This window comes from Opisthocomus hoazin, chromosome 10 (assembly GCF_030867145.1).
Source record: "Opisthocomus hoazin isolate bOpiHoa1 chromosome 10, bOpiHoa1.hap1, whole genome shotgun sequence".
Taxonomy (NCBI): Eukaryota; Metazoa; Chordata; class Aves; order Opisthocomiformes; family Opisthocomidae; genus Opisthocomus; species Opisthocomus hoazin.
Window position 1 is genome coordinate 21,885,389 of NC_134423.1, and position 21,654 is coordinate 21,907,042.

Consider the following 21,654-nt stretch of genomic DNA (forward strand, 5'->3'; position numbering starts at 1 on the left):
TCGGGTCGCGTCGGGCCGCGATCAACGCCCGGCTCGGCGGGCGCGGCGGCACTTCGCTTACAGCGGAGCCCCCTCCCCGCCGCCCTCCGGGCCGCTCCCCCCTGTCGCCGGGGCAGGGCCGAGTGGGAGCGGGGCGAGCCCCGGGGCGGGCGGAGGAGCGGCGCGCGGCTCCGGTTTCTGAGGCGGATTTAACCTTTCCCGCCGCGGGGCGCGCGGCGCGATGGGGCGCGCGGCGGGCAGCGGCCGGCGGGGGCCGCTCGGCGGGGCCTGAGGGGCTGAGGCGAGGCGGCGCCTGGGGCCGGGCGCGGCGCCGGCCGCGGGGCGCAGAGGGCGGCCGCCGCCTCCTCCCGCCGCAGGGATGAGCGCCTCGGCCGCCACCGGCGTCTTCGTCCTCTCCCTCACCGCCATCCCCGTCACCTACCTCTTCAACTGCCTGGCGGCCGGCGGCGGCAGGTGAGGCCGGGCGGCTCCCGCCCTGCGGGGAGGGGAGGGCGGCGGGGGCGAGGGAGAAGCCCGGCGGGTATTTTTAGCGGCGGCGCAGGGAGAGGGCGGCTGCGGCCGCGGGGCTGAGCGGAGGGCGCGTGTCGGGCCTCGCCGCGGGCGGCCGGGCGGGAGACGGAGACGCGCCCCCGGGTCCTGCCCGCGTCTTTTGACGGGAGCCGCGCCGGGATGCAGCCGGGGAGACGCGAGCGGGGCTCCTGCCTCGGAAGCCCAGCCTGGCCGCTCGCCCCGGGACCCTCGGAACTGCCGGTCCCGCATCACCCGAAGGGCGTCCCGGCGTTACCGCCGCTCCCGCACGCTGCTCGCCCCGGGGCTGCCCGGTCGCGCCGAAGGGACAGCCCGGCGCGGAGGGTATCGCCGGGCCTCGAACCCGCGGCTCCGCGGCCTCCTCCCCACCCCCGCTCCGGTCGTGGCATCCACAAACAAAATCCATTTCTATTTAAAAACGAGTGGAAGAACTGCCCGGGCTGGGAACGCTCCCGTGCACGGCGGGACGTGCGGGATTTGATCGAAAACGTGCGTGTGCCCTCGCTCTGCCGAGAAACAGGATCCCAGCATACGCCGCAGATCTAGGAAAAAAGGGTCTTCCTCGTGGAAAAAACGGTGTACTTCAAGGTCCTCGTAGTCTTTCGTGATCGCACAGCCCGGGGCGTTCTGCAGCTTTACTGCACAAGTACCTGCTGCATGTTTTTAAGGCTTTGCTACACGTGTTCCTTCTTCATTTTCCTCCTTCTGCCCGCCGATAACTCATTTTTTTTGTTTATCGCTGCTAGAGAAATGCTGAATAACACAAGCTGACTTGCTTGGTTCATTGCCAATATTTATTTCACATTGATAGACCACAAAAGTCACTGCAATACTAACAGCTGTAATGGTATGAGGAAATTCGTCACTGGGAACACAGGCTAGCAGAAGAGTCAAACAGTAAAATAAATCAACAAGCTAGTACTGCTTATCCTGACTCGGAAAGTATGCGTGTATATATTCTGAAATAGTTGATCTTCCAATTTTTTTTGCAATAACTTTAAGTCAAGTTTCACTAAGGCTGAAATTGTCGGTCAGTGTTATTTGTTTGTACACAAGTTATTTTCTTGACACACGGAGTGACACCATGTATAAAATCATGTGCCAAATATTTTTAGCTTATGCTTCTGGACTTTACCTAACTTTCCCCTCCATTTTTTTCCTGCGTGCACAAGCGTAGAACTGAAGACTGAGAAGGAGAGTCTGTCTCAAAAAGAGCTAAATAAAATTTGTGCACTAAGAAATGTAAACCAATTGCAAACTGATTTTCTTAACTCATGTTTTCTTGGGGAAGGAAACAAATTTGGTTTGTGCCGAGGATTTTTGTGCTTTCTTCCACCACCACTTTACGTGCGCTATCATTAGAGCCCCCATCTTCAGAGAAGAGTTCTTTTCTGCCGAGCCCACCTGTGCTGATTGCTGAATCCCCCAAGCGATCCTGCCTTATAGGGCCAGGGAGACCTTTAGTAGCACTTCCATAACTGGAAATTAAACCTAGAGCCATCACAGGCACTCCACACTGCTACTGCTAGTCCATGGGACTGATGTGTTGTATTTGCAAATACATAATTTCCTGAGTAGATAATTTATTGCTGAGGTTAGACTAAATGTCTGTAACGATCCTTTTTGGCCTTGAAATCTCTGTTTGTGACGTTCACCTCTTGTTGGCCTTTAAGTTTTCCATCATTTTTGTTTATTTTTGCAGATACCAGTATGAAAACTGATTTTAGTCAGACAAATCTAGACTCCTGGATATGTTGTTTATCTAGCTATTTTCGTATTTTCTTTTTTTAGATGATCATGTGAAAAGACAGGCACATAAATGCTGCAAAACTATAAAATGAATAATGTGATAGACTATGCGATGGACTTTCAAAACAGCCTTTTGAAGTATTAAAAGTTACTTTAAGAGTATTTGCATTTGAGGATAGCTGGTAAGAAAAGCTGAAGAAATTCTGTCTTTCTTTTAAATTCTTTATCTTTTTAATACTATTACAGTTCCTGGGCAATTGTTGCAGTTGGATTCCTGGTTCTGGTTTTTATTGCTCTGTTGGCTCGTGTTCTTGTCAAAAGAAAACCACCAAAAGACCCGCTGTTCTATGGTATGTCTTGGTAACAGTGAAGCTACATTCAGAAAGTGTTAATTTGTAGACATGATAACATACGACGGTTATTTCAGATTGAATATTTAAGGCATGGCTTCAGAACCCAGTCTGGTGAGGTGCTAAGGAGCCAAGAAAGAAAGACTGGGGAAAAAGGAGGAGAAATAATGCTTCTTTTGAAATTTTTTATTCTTCTCAAATAGGAGATCCAGCTTAGGGACAAGTCAATCCCCTATTTGAAAAGAATAAGAATAACACTCCAGTTGGGCTGTGAAACTGTTTGAAATACTGTCATACCTGCTCTGTTAAGATCCTCCTTGTAGCAGGACTTAGGCACCACAGTGGACTTCTCATCTTTATCTCATTCTGAGTGGACTCATTTGGGATTTTTAGATCTTTTGGATCAGTGGCCTCCATGGCTTGGTTCTTCCTACGATCGAATTCCTTAGCCCTCCCATTTTTATTAGGCTTCTGTGTTAACTCACCTTGGTGATATATAAGAAAGTTCAAACCACCCCAGCTCCTGGCTCAGGCTATCTGCAGACTCAGGCAGACACTGGGGGGTTGGGCTAGATGACCTCTAAAGGTCCCTTCCAACCCAAAGCATTCTATGATTTCTATATTGATACTTTGACATAATAGAGATATTGATAACCTTTTAAAAGGAAACCTTAGACCTAGATTACCTTATAGTAAAAATTTAGAAGGAAAAACACTGCTGTTTCTTCAAATTTTGCAAGACAGGCCCATAGGCAAAGCAGTGTACAAACCGCCTGTATTTGCCCTCTGCCTTCCTCCTCGTTGCAACTCATAGGTGTCTGTCGCCAGTGTTCTGTGTGAGGCCGGGAACCCTCAGTTCACACTGGAGTCAAAGGAAACAGATAACATAAACCTACTGCAAATACATTTCCTGTCTCAAAGGAGCAACTCACCAACTTGCCAGATAGGTCTCCTGTAGCTAATGCACTTTGCCTTGTTCACCTCCAAAAATGCCAAGTCACATTTTCCTCTCCACCTCCTTTTTGTTGTCCTTTCTCCTTTCCAAGAGATGACTACAGTCAGGGTTGTATATTTTGTGTGACCAACCTTTTTGAAAGGCTACATAGTCCTTTCTGCAGACACTGACTTTCCATGGAGGCTGTGCCTACAGCTCTACAGAATTTCACATTCCTAAGAAAAGCTTCCTAAGAACTTTGTTGACTAACCACTAATTAAAAAATACTAAGCTATGTTAGAAAGTCATATTGTATGTTAAATATCCGTGACCTCAAAGTAGATGCATCTAGTTCAATAGATCTCTGCCTGACTGAATTTATCAGACTGTAAAGCAACTGCGTGATTCCAAATCTTTATTAATTTGTTATTTTTTTCCCTTTATCTTATTATAGTTTATGCTGTATTTGCCTTTACCAGTGTGGTGAATCTAATAATTGGACTGGAACAGGATGGAATTATTGATGGATTCATGACTCATTACCTGAGAGAGGTAAACAATTGTTTGGCTTACAAATGTAAATAAAATCTTTACTAGAAAGAACTCGGTATAGTATTTGTCACAGAAAAATAGCCACTTACACATTCAGAAAGGTCATCTTGAATTTGATCATTGACCTGTTTCATTACTGTTATGGACAAAACCTTCACTGACTTGAAATCACTGAGTCATTTCAGAAAAATAGCACACCTTCCAAGCTCCAATGTTATTGCACTTAGCTTGAGTAATACTGTTCTGTATTAACTTCTGTGGGACTTGAGTAGACTACACGTTTGCAGAAAGCCGTAGATACTCAGCACTCTGGAGGGGATGAGTACTGCAGCACATAAATGTGTTACCAAGAAGGAAACAAAATTGCTCCTTTATTTTTGCTAAAATTCCTTTACTAAAAGGAGTTAAAGTCGAGTTAAAAAATGATGATGCCAGATACCTAGTCAGCAGAATCTGTTGGCTGCTGGATATCAACATCCACCAAAAATAGCTCAGTAAGAGCTTGATACGAAAGTCACCGAAGTCGTTGAAAAGATTCCATGAACTTCAGTGTGAAATGAGGTGCTCCTTACAAGGTTATGCATTGTCATCAGTACATTCAATACTGTTGTAGATCTCTAGGTTGCTAAATATATCTTTATTTGTTTCACATTAAATGCATCTTTATTTTGTAGCTTGTATCACTAAAATATGGAAAAATAATGTTTCCATAACGTAGCAGACCAATGCTGACAGTGATACGTAGGAGGTTTCCCTTCCATCTAGCACCCTATTTTGCAACTATAGAACTGATTTAATTATACCTGATCCTACCTAAATCAGGTTTGTGCTTGGGAATGCGTATTGTCAGTCAAAAAATGTACCTCTGGATTCAACGAACATCAGTTACTTTTCAGAAATTGTTTCCCGCTGTTCTTTATTAATTGATTATTTGTTATTCTTCCTCTAATCACTGTATCTTTAAAATAAATGTTCCCTAGGGTGAACCACATCTAAACACTGCATATGGCCATGTGATCTGCTATTGGGATGGCTCCGTTCATTATCTGATGTATCTGTTGATGGTGGCAGCTATTGCATGGGAGTAAGTCATTTTGATTTGTGCACAGTTTACTTTGCTTGCATTCTCATATAACCTACAAAGGGCTTTCTTTTCTATGCAGTATTTAGCTTTTTATTTGAGGACTGTTTCATGTCTTAGGCCAACGCAACGCTATTAAAATTTCATTATTTTTAGGAATTGTACCCTCATCAGGTTACCCTTTCTCTCTGCTGAATAAGCCCAGCAAATGCATTGAGTTGTAGTCTGTCTTCTTCATTCTGCAGCAGAGAGCATAGCCCCTCTGAATGCTTTGTGTTTGTTAAAAGAAAAGCCTAAAGATGATGCACATTAAAACCATGTGTGAAAATTTTTTTTTCACATAACATTTATGATAGGAATAGTGTATTGCTTAGCATGACAGTGATCTCTCATCCATGTTAGAGAGTATCATGTAGTTTAAGAGAAAATAGTTATGTCTAGGTTATGTTTCTTGCTGTTGAATAAAGAGTTTGAGAAAATAAGTACTTAAATTCCAGAGGCTAACATGTCCGCTGGTAATAGAAGCATTACCAGAATGAAATTAATTATTAATTATTTTATAATTTTGTACAACCTGATGTACAAAATCATGCAGTCAGCCTTCAGATGAGTGAAACATAACAGCAAATAACTGAGTCTGCACAAATCTCGTATTGTTCATGTGATAACCTTCTCACACATGAATGTAGGATCTCTCCATCTCCCCCTCTCAGAGGCAAGAGTCCACTGTTGACTTGTGGTACAGATTTTAAAACCTTTACTTACTAAGATACAACCATGGCAATCAGTATAATATTGGAGGGTGATTTGGGGTAGTGGACTTTTAGGGATGGTGCAATAATGATGTCTTGTTTTCTTTTTTTAAACAGACAAAGCTATAGAACCATTGGCCTTTACTGGCTAGGTTCCATTACCATGAGCATCATTGTCTTTATGCCTGGAAACATTGTGGGTAAGGACATAATTTATATGACTAACTTTTTCCCGTGAAACGTTTTCGAAATTCACCATTAGGCTATCTGTATTTTACTGCAGCATTAGTTCCTTTCTGTAATAATACAAAAGAGGAATTTTAGGAGTGTCAGTAAAGAGATGCAAGATACTTCAAAATTTAAATATGAGGAGGGGAAGATAGAGACCAGGAAAAAACCCCTTTCAATTTACATTGTTGTCAAGGAAAAAATATGGGTATTTTGTTATACCCATAAGGCTTTCGTCCAAACTAGGTTTAATTTAAGCAATGAGACATAAAATTTACAATTTACATAATAGTCTGACTTTCCAGCAGCTTACAAGAGGCATCCAAATCACCTTTAAAAGTGAAATCTGGAAGTATTCTATTTTCAAAATGAATTTAGCATTCCTACATTACTAACAAAAATCAGTGCATACCTGTGCTGCTAGAGGTTGAGAATTGTAATAAATTTTACATCATTATTACTGACAGGCGGTCCTTGAAGAGTGCCCTCCCTCAGTTAAATATTTCCTTTTTAGCAAAGATTAAATTGATGCAAAGTTGACAGGTGTTCAACTGAGAAAAATGTTCATGGGTCCAAATGCTGTAGACAGCTTTAGAAAAGCTCGCTATGGACCTGCTCTTTATGACAGAGGAGGAATATTCATGGCGCAGCCTGGGGCCAGTCCAGTTCCCTCTTCTGTAGATAGACATGCATCACAGAAAACAGTCAGCAGATTTAAGTCGACAATATCTCTTCCTCTTTCCTCTAAGGAAGGCCAAGAAACTTGTTCTCAAGAGCATGCCTTCTGCTTTCCTTTCTGGGAGAGTAGCCAGTGTAACAGACCGTTTTTCCTGATTTACCTGGGCTGAGGATAGCGCTCTCTATTTTGTCCTCGAATATCAGCACAGAGAAATCAGGACTTTGGAAAACAAATGCAATATCAGATCCTAAAAAGCCGATGCATTCCTTTTTTCCAGTTTTTAGAGAATGATGTGTCTATTTGAAGCAGGTTCCATTAAGAGATTTCAAAGCTGTCCCATCCGATAGGATTACCTACTGCAGAGTGACAGAGGTGGTTTGCTGTCCCCTCAGAAACCCTCTGATTTCCGAAACGGCTTCCTGTCTGATAGGCTCTCTGTCACCTGTGACTCCACCACTATTGAGCACGTGACTTTCAACAAGATTTGTGTGTTGCTTTAACAGCGATTTCTAATGTTGTATGTTTACATTACCATAGCTGCTTCAGGTTTGGTATTAGGTAGGATATTTTTTTATCTCTTCTGCAACACAGCTTACAAATACTCATACATCTTATAATTATTTTTTAACAGGCAAATATGGAACAAAAGTGTGTCCTGCATTTTTCTTAAGTGTACCATATATTTGCCTTCCCATATGGGCTGGGTTCCGAATTTATAACCAGCCTTCGGTGACTCACGACACTCCAGTCAAGGTAATATTATTGTATGTAACTATTGGCTACTGCTAGGACAACTGAAACATGCTTGCTGTTTCTAGTGAGTTGTATAGGTCCTTCAGTGAGCATGGAACGTACTGTAACTGTTCACTGTTAGGACAATTGCTGTCACGCTGTGTAGACACTGTAAAAATATCTATACTACAGGACCATTTCATTATGGTGGGATAAAGAAAAAGCAAAATAATATTATGTTTAAAGAACTAATTTCTCAGTGTAATCGTGTTACTACCCTCTATCTATTCAGTTTCTGACTGTTTCAGTTTCTAAGCTGATGAAAATATTGACATATACCAGCTTCATAAAGCACCACAAAATCCTTAGAGAAGCTCTGCAGGAAAGTATTCTTCTGCAGATGACTTACAGATTTCATGTAATTTAGTAATGTTTCATATGTGCATTCTGCAATATTAGATTTTACAGGTAAGACATTGTACATTAATTGATATGAAAATTATGTACACACTTTTTACTTCTTAAAAAAAATCTGTAAAAAAATGTTTACTTAAAACTCCTTAGACCTTTGCCTTTGAATTTAGTAGTTGGGCTATAGTAACATTAACTGAGCAATCAAAAAATGGACTGTTTTGTAAAAAAAAATCCCTGCAGTACAAAGCACAGAACAGATCTTTAACTTTTTGTTGCTATAAGCAAGCCAGTTTATTGCCACAGCACACCATATCAGTTGTAAGTAATATAATCAATTAATATTTTTGCATCACAAGAGCTCTTAAGTCTCAGTCAGGTTTATTCCATAACTGAAAACATAGACATAGATGAAGCAGGCAGTTCCTATTCCATAGCTAACAGGCAGTCAGTGTGCATGGGGTGAAGCCTCTGGCGTAGATTAACAGCAGTTATTATATTTATATTATTATTATATGATGCACTGACAGATTTTCCCAGACATGTATGAAAAAAAAAACATTCAGCCATCCATCCACGACTCTTCAGTAGGAAATAGAGGTGTAGACAGATGGTCATATCTCCTGAAGTTTGAAGAACCGCTACAGAATCACCATTTTTAGGGCAAATACCCATGAAAGGCAAGCTGGGCAGGACTTCAGGTGCCAAACCCTCTTCTACCCTTCTGCATAGGTTTACAGGAAGCCACATAGAATCATAAGTTGGAAAAGACCTCTAAGATCATCACGTCCAACCATCACCCCAACACCACCATGCCTGCTAAACCATGTCCTGAAGTGCCACCTCTACACGTTTTTTGAACAGTTCCAGGGACGGTACATCAGGCTGCCCTGGGCAGCCTGTTCCAATGCCTGACCACTCTTTCAGTAAATAAATTTTTCCTAATATCCAATCTAAACCTCCCCTGACATAACTTGAGGCCGTTCCCTCTCGTCCTATTGCTAGTTACTTGGGAGAAGAGACCAACACCTGCCTGCCCAGTTCCTTCAGCTGCTCCTCATAAGGCTTGCTCTCTAGACCCCTCACCAGCCTCGTTGCCCTTCTCTGGACACGCTCCAGCACCTCAATGTCCTTCTTGTAGTGAGGGGCCTGAAACTGCACACAGTACTCGAGGTGCAGCATCACCAGTGCCGAGTACAGGGGCACGATCACCTCCCTACTCCTGCTGGCCACACCATTCCTGATACAAGCCAGGATGCCATTGGCCTTTTTGGCCACCTGGGCACACTGCTGGCTCACGTTCAGCCGGCTGTCAGCCAGCACCCCAAGATCCTTTTCCGCCATGTAGCTTTCTAGCCACTAGAATGTCCCACATGTCCCATCCCAAAGCAATTTGAGCTGATTTACATAAAGGCATCAGTAATTGTGACCAGAAACACATTCTTTAGAGTCATCAGAGTAGAGAAGTTAAGTGTAGTTCAAGGTAGTGATGGCGATTTTTGCCATTATATTAGTGAGAAATCCTTTGCATGGAGGATGGATGAAGGTTTCAGTTTATTTTCCTAGTACTGCGGACACCACAGAAATTGCTGTTATACGTGATGGACTGCTTATTTGCTGAAAAAGAGCTGTGTCTCCTATGTTTATCAGGAGCTAAACCACTTACCTAGGTTTGATATTTTACTTCGGTATATATTCCAGACAAACTTTGTTTTAAAATTTTTATTTCAAAAAGAGAGTGCATAAAAAGCTGGTGATTTGAAAATTTAACATTGCACTTCTTACTGAATCCTTTCCTGTAAACCTAAACTTCCTTGCTCAGAAGGTCATAGAAAAAGCCTTGATTCCTTTCACTGAGGCCTCCTACCCTTCCTAAGTAATTTCTTTTTTAGAAGTTGTATTTTATCTTCACAGCTAATTTATGCTCCATATCTGAGCATAAATACCTGGGTTCAATAACTGTATACCTTAAAATGCCTGTAAATCTTAATATGACTACTCACAAATTTTCCTTATTTTTGTATACAACTCTCTCAGTCCTAAATTAAGTGTTCTTTCCAGGAAATAATTGTGCGTAAAGCTACTAATCAGTTAGCTAATTATTGTGAGCCCTGAAAATATTTAGTTCTCTTGCAAGAGATCATTTGCAATTAGCTGTAAGATTGAACTTTTTTTAGATATCATTATTCAGAGTTGGTATTAACAGATTTAGGAAGAAAATGCAATAATGCTTTTAAACATGACAGTGCAAGTATATAGAAAAATACATGAAAGCAGCGGAAGCAAGGTATATTCTGTTGGCCAGGGTATTTATTGCTATAATGCTATTAAAAACCAGTTAGCTAAAAAAAAAAAATAAATCACTGTGGGGACAGAGAAGAGGTAATCAAGTTTGGGGTGTTTTCTAACAGAGGCAGGTGCATGAGAGACGAATGGAGTTATGCCCTCATCTAGAATCAAACCAAGCTGTGCTGCAGTATTTACAAAGCCCAGCAGGTTCATATACAAGTGTACCAGCTCAGAAAAGTTCATTGTAATTTAAAATTCATTAACAGAATTAATACACAGAAATTCAGATCTGCGCATGAATTCTGAAGGGACTGAATTCTATGGACAGCAAACTAGATTATCCCAATTCCTTAAAACTGATCATATAAGAAACCTCTTGGAAGCTGTGGAAAGTAGCTTTTTCCTGGAAGTGAGAGATCCTGCAAAGTGTGCCTACATACTTCCTTGCTAGACAAAAGAAACAGCAGGGTTGGCGAGATCTGTGCAGAGTCCAATGTTGTTTCTAATAAGTGGGAAACCTGTGGCAGGTCATCTCTAGTCGGTCAGTGTACTTGATGCATAATTCATTTTAGCATCTACTGATGTGACTTTGCTGTGTAAAAGAAGGGTAAGGCAAAATGACTTTCCATTATCCTTAGGTAGTCTACACTGAAAATGACTTGCAACTCAGCAGCCATGGGAGGCCTTTGTCTTTCATAGGAGTAAATATTAGAATGTAGATACTCTTTGCAGGTAGTATTATAAACATTCCTACACGAGTACTTTAAATAATGTGAAGTGACACCGTACTGCCAAGATAGATCTGTTATTTGTGTTTGAAAAATGAACAAGGGTGTCACTTTTTTTTCTGAAAAAGATCCTTTGAAAGAAAAATAGAAGTAGTTTTCTGACAGGGATGGCCTATGTATTTAAAATAGCCTTGTTTTTGTTAAACTACAATTCAGATCTTGCAGTTCTTACTCAGGAATTGTGCTTGTAAGATCGGTTGTCCTGTTTCAATAACTTTATTGTGAGTATCTTGATCCTGAGTGCTTTTAACTGTGCCTCTACATCCTAATTATTGTTTTGTGCTTTGGAGACAATTCCACAAGTGTATAACGGGAAGGAAATCAGATTTTTCTTTTGCTGTCTGCGTGCCAACACATGGCTAATAAAAAGGAAGGGGAAATGAGTAACACATACAAATGGGGAAGTTTTTCCTCTAAACTACAGAAAGATACTCTGATGTGCTTATAAATTGGTCTGTGACAAAAGTGCTGAAAAGTCTACCTCAGATTATTTCCATGGGTCTTGTCAGTTTTACTGTGTAGGCAAAGAGATGACTTTGGTTCCTCCGAGCCACCTTCCACATTAGATATCTATGTGGCCTTTGCCACCAAAGAGCACGAACCCCTCGCATCTGCCCATGTGGTGCTGCTTCCTGTTCTGAGGCCGAGGAAAGGAGGCACAGAACCAATCAGATCCAGATGCTCAGAAAGTGCTTCAGCTTTTATTTTATGCCAGCGATACTCCATTAATTTCAATAGTGTCACAGGCTGCTGAAAACCAGCATTCACCACCAGTAATGAGATAGACCCTCATTTTGCTGTCCCTCCAAACAATCCTTTTACAAAGTGTATTAGATACAACTTCAAATGTTTGAGACAAACCTACGTTCCCAAAGTTTTTCTACCTAGGGACATTCAGGAAAATTAATTCATTCCAATTAAAAAAAGGCACAACTTTGAAGAAGCTAGTTATGCTGCTTTAAAGCCTTATGTCATTTTGGAGTTAGAGCAGTATTCATTTGATTGAGGTTGCTTTGAAAGTAAACTAATCTGTATCGGAATGGCTTTAGTTGGATCCATCCATTTCTAGCGTTTATTCAGATTAATTTTGCTCACTGCATCCTATAAAGTCTGAAGTCACCTTTTTAGATGTGGAAAACTTTCTGTCTCTGAAATCAGTGGATAAACGGGGTAATTAAGTGAGAACTTCTTATGCTTCTATCATAATGTCTCATTGTTTGACCCTTCTTGTAGTGACTGATCTGGATTTAGATACATGTCACGTGGAACCAGGATGCACTTAAACACGTTCTGTGTTGCAGGTGGTTCAGGAAGTCCAGAAGAAAGGACTCTTAAGACGACCAATAGATTTAATATTAGCTGCGTACCTTATTCTAGCAATGGGGTTTTGCATATTTAGGGGCATGGTAAGTTGAACATATTTTAATGTTCTGGCCTCTAATTTTCAGTCAAACCTTTACATTTGAAATCATTGTGTCTGTGTGAAAAAGTATGTACAACCTGTGACTTTCAGGGTTGGAACAGGCCTTAGGTATATAAAGGACAATTTGATTATTTATGATAATTAGTGGTGCTTTGCTTCTCCGTTTTGTCCCGTGTGAAGTATGTTTTTCAAAAGCAAGTAGGTGCACCACCACAAGAGTAAATAGCATCCCAAGTGCAGATCAACACGACCTAAAAATTTTTTCATTGGTCTGGTGTTACATTTATGGCCAAGAACATGGAGGCAAACCAACTAAATTAAATCACGTTCTAAACAGAGATGCATAGTTAAAATTAAATAGGAAACCAAGTTAATTTACACTGCATGAGATAGAACATTTCTACCTGAAAAAGCGATTTGTTGATGTTACCTGAACAACACATTGTTTCTATTTACCACAAGCTGATTGTTTAAAAAAATGTTTGCTTTTTAAGCATAGTTGATTGAATGAAAGTTTTTAGGGGAATGAATCAGTACTGAAAACAGTTGAAGTAGATAAATCCAGTAGTAGGTAAATCTACTTCCTTTGTCAGCTCTAAAGCATTTTCTGTCTTAAGCAGAAGGGAAGTTGTATGTCATTCAGTAAACAGAGCTCAAATGTTCAGGTGTCTTAGACAGCCGCCTGCTTGATTTGTAGACCTGATCCTGTCTGGAATAATTCAAGTAAGAGGTGATGATAAGTACCCAAGCAACATTTTATTTACCTAGCGCAGATTGTCCTTTTGTAGTTCTGCTGCTCACATTACGCTGTCATCTTCTGCTGTCTCTCTGAAAACTTGCCTCAAAAATATTTTTTTTCTGCCGTGTCACAGACTGCTTTATTTCTTATCAGTCATTCTACTTCAGAGCACCACTGATGCAGGTTAATCAGCTGCTTTACCTGCAGTTTCACTTTTGTTGATTTTGAGAGTGTGGTCATTTCCTTATGTATTTCGTTTACCAAACAGGCACTGCTGACTGGCCTTTACTTATACACACAGATCAGCTGAGCATCTCTGTGTAAGCTGCAGTAACCATGATTTTGTGAAAAAGCTAGTAAAACGTAATTCATTATAGTCCACTCAGACCGGCTGCTTGGATGCCCATGTTAGAAAAGAACAGGGAGGAACAGCCACTGTTCGTAAATCTTTTCATTCCCCCCTCGAAGTCACACAGCAAATACATGTGAAATGAAGTTGTGCAAAACTGAGCTGTTCACTCCTGCAACTTAGGCATTAACAATGCCTTGCCATAAAACACTTAGTGACAGCTGTTGACACATATTGCTAACTCAGAATAGTATTTTTTGTAGTAGTTTTAAGGGCTGCTATGAAAAGGAACTGCTTTTACAGCTGGGTCTCTCTTCATGTTTATTAGGAACTTTGTTCTTTCTATAGGGATGCAAAAATCCAATAATCTCTGCTTTCCTACTCTCTCTTTAAAATTATTATTTTAAGTAACACCTGTCTCTGCAGTGCTCTCCACTGCTACCTTCCTACAATGCAACTCTTTTCTGGGACTACATCCACAGCTTGCTATCCTACAATTGGGTGCTTAACCTGAAGTTTCCACTATTTGAGCAATTTTCCATTGGAAAGTTCATTTGCTGGGATCAAAGTCTGTTTATCAGAGCAAATCAATAGCAATTACACTTTTACTACAGCATACCCAGCTGACTGAATTCTCATCCAGCCAAAATCTTTAAAGCAGGCTGTCAGCATTTCCTTGCAAACCCTCTGAGCAGGAGCTGAGAGGAGGCTGCATTTCAGCTCTTTAATTGGTGATCGAATGGATCACCTTTGCAATCAATTTTGGGCAAGCCTCCAGGGTAGCAGTGCTGCAGACCGCTAGTGGCTCTTTAGGGCTGATAACAGGTATCAAGTTAGCTCATTTTAGAGCAAATCTTTGTTCACGGGAAGTTTTAAAAATTCTTCTTAGATTGCTCTGGATTGCCCTGCTGAACTCTGCCGGCTATATATTCAACTTCACGAGCCTTATCTAAAAGATCCTGCTGCCTATCCTAAGCTTCAGGTAAAGCATTGACTGTGGAGCATAGAGTGTTAAGTGGTGATTTGTTAACTGGCACAAAGATGAAGCCATGGGTTTCACAGATGACAAGATCAGCAAGGGAAGTATTTGTTCACGGCAAGTTAAATGGTATTTCATATTTTCTACTACAGCCATTACAGGGTACTGACTCTTGTGATACTTAGATTCAAATCAGTTACCTAGAGTTACATGTCCTAATTACTTGGGCTTCTTTTAACATAGTCCATGAAACAGATCTGCATGCTTTTTATGATCATTCCCCTTCCTTAGAAGGGCAAAGTAGACTTTGAGTCTGGAATAATGGAGCAAAAAGGGGTGTAGTAGGACTGGATTCCTTAAGCTCATGTTACACTTCTGTCACCAGTGACACACTCCTTGAAACATGACAGTTTACAAACCCTGTTTACCCAAGCATTGCAGAGGAGGCAATGTTGTGCTTTAGTTTTGTAGTATTGGCAAGGTGTCTGTTCTTTTGCAACCCTGGCTGCTGTGTGGGGCAAGGCCTGAAGCAGCAAGAGGATTCACAAGTGAGGCCATGAGCAGAAATGAAGTATCTCTGCTGGACCTCTTCCTTCTAGAAAAGGGGTGGCGTGGTGTATCTCACACCTCCCAGCTGAAAGTTCAACAGAGCTTGCAAAATGGACACCCGTGTTGTGTTGGGCACCGAGTTAGGTCAAGCCTCACTTACTGGCATGGTGGTAAGAGGGCAAGGGGTAGGAAAACATGTTCTGGGATGAAGAGGATTTGTATAGGCCAAAGAAACACCAGCTGTCAATATTAGTGGAGGCTTAGGGTAGCTGGATCCAGCCAACAGCATCCAGGTGTGAAACTCTTTTCTCAAATAAGTTATAGCTGCAAAAAGGCCTGGGAATCATTGCTGCAAGGAGTGTAGTTTTGAATATTCTCAACTCCTCAATTAGCAGTTGGCTCATTTTTAAATGCATCTCCCTCACCCTGCAAAGCAACTAATATTTCTGTTTAAAATGCAGATGCTGGCATACATGTTCTACTCTGTGCCATACTCTGTGATTGCTCTGTATGGCCTCCTGGTGCCTGGTTGTTCCTGGATGCCTGATTTAACCCTTATACATGCTGGAGGACTAGCTCAGGTATTTCTTTGTAAAATGTTCACTCTTGAATTACAAGTTAATAAGTAGAGAACTATAGAATAAATAAGGGGCCTGGGGCTCAATCTTCCCATGTGGGTTTTATGCCATTGTAACTCAGATCACCTTTTATATCTGTAAAAAACTAATTTAAGGAAGTGGAGAATCAAACCTATTATGTGTCTTTAATGACTGCATTCTTGCTTTAGTAGACTTCCCTCCTTCTGCAGAATCTTTTTATTGGGCTCATTTAAACCTTATTAAGCACCACGCACTCTGTAGCTGAGACCACAAAGGAAGCCTGTATTAAAGCTTTAACAGTCAACTATGTAAAACAACCCAAAACACAACAAAACAGTAAAATACATTGTTTCCATAATATGTTATGGCCAACTAGGTAGCCTGAAAAAGATAAATGGAAAAAAGTATCTACTAGTCACACAAAATGAACAATATCAGTTGATGTTGATACAACACTGGGAACGTCCTGGGCCACAAACCACAGTAACACTCAGACATGCTCATGTTGCTAAAGGCAGACCAATGATCATACTTTAACCCATTCTGTTCTGATTCCCCTAAATAAACAACTGTAGTTAATTTCTAGATGGCACTGATGGTTATGAGAACACTGACCAAACCAAAAAACGTGAAAAGGAGCTAGTAAATGACTTCTCCTGACATACAGATGGCCATTTAGCAGTTGAGATGGTGGCAGTTGATTTGTACCGTACACCAGAAATGCAGTGTGCTCTGAGCACCCAGACAATGCAGAATACACGCACATATTCCTGCAGCAATAATGAGAGCATAGGGACAAGGAAATAAGTGTAATTCAGGTACCACTATTAGACAAACACAGACCAACACTTGTTTCCCAGGCCTTAGATAATAATCATGGATACAAACTACAGTCCAGTTTAACTGCCCACTAAGGATGGGGGAGTGACAGTTTATTTTCTACTTGTGAGCAACTATCACAGAGAATATGTTTTCCTTTTTTTAATTTGTTTTAAACACACCAGTTTATAGAGAATCTTCAATCACCAAATTATATCAAAACAGAATCTGGCAAACATAATAGTGAGGAGGTTTAAATGCTCAAAAAGGTATCATAAATATCATAGAACTGAGTTTGGCCCAAATCTAATCAAAAAAAGCACAAGCTAGCTAAAGTAGGCAAGCCAGTGTCGGGAACCTCTCTCTACTGACAGATCACGCAGGTTTCATGAATTCCCCAGACAGTCAGGAAAGAAACCACTCCTTCAAAGATTATTTAGCACAAGAAGTAAAGCAGAAGTCAGAATGTGCTGACTATCACAATCTTGCAAATTTACCAAAAAGCTCAGCCCTCAGCCTCCCAGACTGGAAGCGATTTTTGTTTATTGGTTTGTTTACATTGGAGGTGTTGTTTTTTTTTTTTTTTTTACTTTTAAATATTTCCCATAACAGACACTTTTTTTTTTTAATGGCACTTTGTATCTTTCAGTTGTATGATTAATACATGCAACATTTTGTTGCTGAGTGTAAAACCCCTCTGTTGACTCTTGTGGTTTGGCATCAGGATAATGCCGATTTACACATTAGACAAGGAGAAGAAAAGCTACTGGTAACCCAAAGCTAACACTCAAAACTCCTTATTTTACTCTTTAAAGCTTGTCCTAGGCACAAGCAAAAACCATGGGCTGACAAAAACCAAGAGAACTGTATGTTGCTGCACACTCCCCATATTTTATCCTGATTCAAAAAAGCATTTCTAAGTTTGGGCGTTGTTTTTTTTTCGTAGTTTTTACTGTAATGCACTGCAGAATGAACTTCAGTCATCCTACAACTGAACATGATTTAATTGATTTGACTTGGTGAACTGTGAGCAACCTGGGTTGAAAAAATGTGTGACAATGAATTGAAGGCTCGCTTCTCTTGTTTTTGGGTTTGGTCATTTTGAGGCACAAAACACATTTCCAGGCTGGTCTACTGTTTTCTCAAGTTAAAACACTGTAATTGATAGTTAAAACATATGTAGTTACTGAAACACATTTTTCTTTCTATTATGCACAAAGGTCTAAAAAAGGTAAATACCTAATGATGGAAACAGTGGGCATTGCCCCTGTGAATGAACACTGCTCCTACAGATGAGGAATGTGGAGATTTTACTTATTTTTATTTTGATAATCAAAAAAGTCTCAAAATACCATGTGAGGCATCTAAACTAAGAACCTCTAAAAGTGCCTAGCCTTTCACACACAAAGAGAAATACTTACTGGTTTTCAGAATTACACGTAGCTCTCAGCTAGAATTACTCTGTAACTAACACTCAGCCTCCAAAAACAGGCTGTGACCCGTACTGGATTTTCTGAAGCTTCAGGAAGAGTTCTTTAGGTGTCACACAACTGAAATACCAGGAGCTTTGATTACACAAAAGGGTTGGAATAGCCTCTGTGAACTTGCTAAAATTGGCATTTCCCTGTGCACATGAGCCACGAGAAGAGACGAAGAGCTGTAGCCCTGCTACCCAAAACCGTTCTGTCACACCAACTCCATAGCCCACTTCCCTTCCCTGCTCTCAGGTGTAGAAAGTTGTTCTCTGTTGTTTCTCCCACAAAGTGTTTTCCTTAATCCTGCAGTTTCTTGTGGCTAGTTTCTGCAGTGCCTCTTGTCTATAAGAGAACCTAAACCCAAGGAACATATTTTTCTCAGTTACTCTGTCCCCACTCTATTTGATAAGACCTGGTCCAAACCCCTCCAGAATCAGCTACAATCTCTGATTTTCGTCAGTTTTAGAGAGAAGGCACAGAGTGAAGAAAGACTCCTAACCTTTTTCCAGGCCCTTCTCTGTCCCTAGCTGGAGGACTTTCTTGATTGCAGGGTAAGAAATACTCCAGGTACTACCTATGATTAGGCTACAGGCAAAAAATACTGTAAAAAAAAAAATCCAAATTATTTCATACAGCCAAGAAGCCTAGTGAGTAGCAGGCGTGCACAAGTTGCAGTTGTCAAGTTGAGCAGAGCCACGTCCAGCACCAGGCAGCTTCCAGTTGCTGTGGGACAGCCTGATCAGCAGACTGGCCGAGGCCTGGAGGTTAGCAAAGGCTGTGTGTTAGGTGGGTAAGGCCACCTTAGAAGTTTACCTGCAGCATCTCACTTGGGCAATTTCTCAGACAAGGTTTAAGGGTTCGATCCTCAAATTTCTCCACTAGAGAGGCTTCAGTAACAGAAAGCACCAAGGAAAGGCTTACTCACTGAGAGGACCTGGTCACAGCAAGGTAACACAACAGACTCTTGCATACCACAATGCCCACCTGTTGCACAACAAGCACAGAGGTCTGCAGTAACCAACAGCTCTTGCCTGACTGCTTCAAACTGTGGATTTAGTGCAAGTCTGCCTGGTACTTGCAAGAAGAACAGGACTGGGCTACTGGTGAGCGAGAGATCCGCTTTTAAGACACACCCCCTGCCCCAAGGAGGGAAAGCAGAAGCAGAGTCGAGTCATGGAAAGGAAACACATGAGACTAAAGACATAACACAATTTCCACAGAGGCAAATCAAATTAAAATTAAAAAAAAGCAACTTCAACAGACCTGAATATCCTCCTTGGTAATGAAAGGAAAAAGCAATGTGTTACATTGAAGAACAAGTCTAGTAATAACTTCATTATATGGTGCATCATTAGCTAGTAAAAATCTTCACAGGCTACAAATACCACAAAATGCTTCTGCTTTTTCTTTTTGTAATACTCAAAGCTCACTAATGTGACACAACTCTTGTAAGAGACAAGACCACAAGTAAGGCTTAGATCTTCAAAGGCATCTAGGAGGCTGTGGGAATTCTGGGTCTCGGAAGCAGCCCCTTACAGCACTTCCTGACAAGGCTTACTATGAATTTACTGGCCATTCTTGGAGACAGGCAGGCCTTGCAATCCTCCATAGAGAAATATGCAGCTTAGCATCTTTTTTTACCCTAGTAGAGGTTCTAAGATACTACCAGGAGGCTGTTAGTGTCTAGGTAACCATTAGCCAGCCCCAAACCTCCTACCTGAGGCCTGATGGTGGCTGGCTGGCTGGCTGTCTTCTCAGGAAGCGGCTGCCTCGTGGCAGAGGCCTTTGCTGCTGAGCACCAGTGCTCTGGCTGCCCGGGCTGCAATGGCTCCCGAGGAGAGGGGAGGTAGCAGGGCTCTGAGCGAGACCACCCTGGTGCCAAAGACAGTTCCTGCCTGAGCCAGGTGAGAACAAACAGGCTGCAGGAGACAGACTGCATTAGGAGGCTGATAGAAAAAGGCTGCTGATAGCAGGCTCCTGAACATCTGTTTACTCTGTAATAGCTATTTACAGAAACATGCTAAGTGGCACTCCGCTGAAGTGTGTTTGTATTTGATTTCTTTGATTACTCCGTTTCCTGACTCAGGTTCGCTAGATCAGCTCTCCCTGTTCAGTGGAGGTGGTTAAAATCACCTGAAAACCCATTTCCTTTTCTGTTTTGATGTATGGTCTCAGCCTAACCTTTTGCTAGGGGGTGTGTGTTAAAACACCTGCACTGTATTTCACTTTCTACTTCGCTCACGGCGAACAGAACTGTGTTCTTTGTGAGTCCAAAATAACACCTGCTGAAGGATGTGGTTTGGCCAGTGTACTGCTCTGTGTTACTAGAATCCTGGTGTCCCTTTCTCCTGCTTTGCTTAAGATCAGATTGATCTTTATCTTCTCAGATCTCCTCCACTGCTAACCAACTAAATAATAATAAAAAAATCGGACACACAATAGTTAATGTGAATGAGCTGTGGCTTGAAATAGCAGGTAACAGATGGAGACAAAAGACAGCGACTATCCTGATGCTTCTATCTTTAAATGTTTGTTTATGCTAAAAATATGTTTCAGCCCAGCAACCTTGTCTTTGCATATAACCTTCACTGTAAGCTTAACCTACACTTCAGAACCACCCCCATCCCAAAAGCCAAATCTTGCAGGCGTTTTCTGGGATCATCAGGAGTGCTGGGATCAGAATCTGGAAGACTGGGTTTAAGCCCCAAACTAATATAGCTTCCAGGAGGTGATTCCTGGCTTTACTCCGAGGGAGCATCTGCCCGCTGCCCCTCGGTGCCGAGCCCAGCGCTGCGGGTCGGTGGGGGTGAGCCCTGCACAGTGCCCATCTCCGCGGTGACGCACCCTTCAGCGGCCATGGCCTGCGGAGCCACCGTGGACCCTGGTGTGTGAAAAATCACCTATAGGCCAAGGGCGAAATCCTATACCTGATGTAAAGATCAGTGCCACCGTGTGCATAAAATAAACCTCCCACCGCGGCAGTGACAGTTCCTCTTACGCTTCTTATGCCAAGATATTAATGACCTTAGTTTAGACTGTATTTTTATACCACTGTGCAAAAGTATGATGGATAATTCTGGAATAAAAGGGCTGGCTTGGAAAATGTTGCTGGAGAGGCACACTTGCATGCAGATTGTGCTGTCTTTCCAAAATATACATCAACTTTACCTTTTTTTAATATATACGTTATATACACACCACAGGCTCAATTTTCCCATATTGGTGCTTCTCTTCATGCTCGAACTCCTTACATCTACAGAGTCCCTGAAGAAGCAAAACAGTTTTTTCTGGTATTGAACATAATGTACGGGATTCTTCCCCAGCTGCTGGCTTACAGGTGTGTCAACAAGCCAGAGTTTTTTATGAAAACAAAACAAGAAGAAAAAACAGAATAGCACAACTGTTCTCAGCTCCTCTTTTTGGCTATGTGTATAATTGGGTTGGGGTGTAACGGAACTGCTCAAATGGAACCCAAATGAAGCGTGTAAGATGTGTAAAATTGGACAATTGTGTAAAGTTGCACGGTCTGTTTTGTTTATCCTACTCAAAAAGGGAAAATAAAGATGACTGCCTTCAGTACCACTTCTCAACAGTTTGACTTTGCGCTGCAGTGGAGTTGCTAGTTCACGTGGCTATTTTTAAGTATGCT

The 21,654-nt window shown here is 41.7% G+C and overlaps 1 protein-coding gene across 3 annotated transcripts; it reads left to right on the forward strand.

The window, feature by feature from the left end:
• Window positions 1–274: 274 nt before the first annotated feature.
• Window positions 275–21,584, forward strand: TM6SF1 (transmembrane 6 superfamily member 1). 3 transcript variants are annotated; one of them, XM_075431859.1, is made up of 10 exons: window positions 276–453; window positions 2,524–2,627; window positions 4,016–4,113; window positions 5,094–5,197; window positions 6,064–6,146; window positions 7,485–7,606; window positions 12,375–12,479; window positions 14,474–14,566; window positions 15,574–15,693; window positions 21,209–21,584. In XM_075431859.1, the coding sequence occupies exons 1-10, from the start codon at window positions 359–361 to the stop codon at window positions 21,398–21,400; spliced, it is 1,116 nt and encodes a 371-aa protein (XP_075287974.1). In that variant the 5' UTR covers window positions 276–358; the 3' UTR covers window positions 21,401–21,584. The 3 variants fall into 3 exon arrangements, with proteins under 3 accessions (XP_075287975.1, XP_075287976.1, XP_075287974.1); XM_075431860.1 differs by lacking the exon at window positions 14,474–14,566 and having other exon boundaries at window positions 275–453; XM_075431861.1 differs by lacking the exons at window positions 12,375–12,479; window positions 14,474–14,566 and having other exon boundaries at window positions 275–453.
• The last annotated feature ends 70 nt before the right edge of the window (window positions 21,585–21,654 follow it).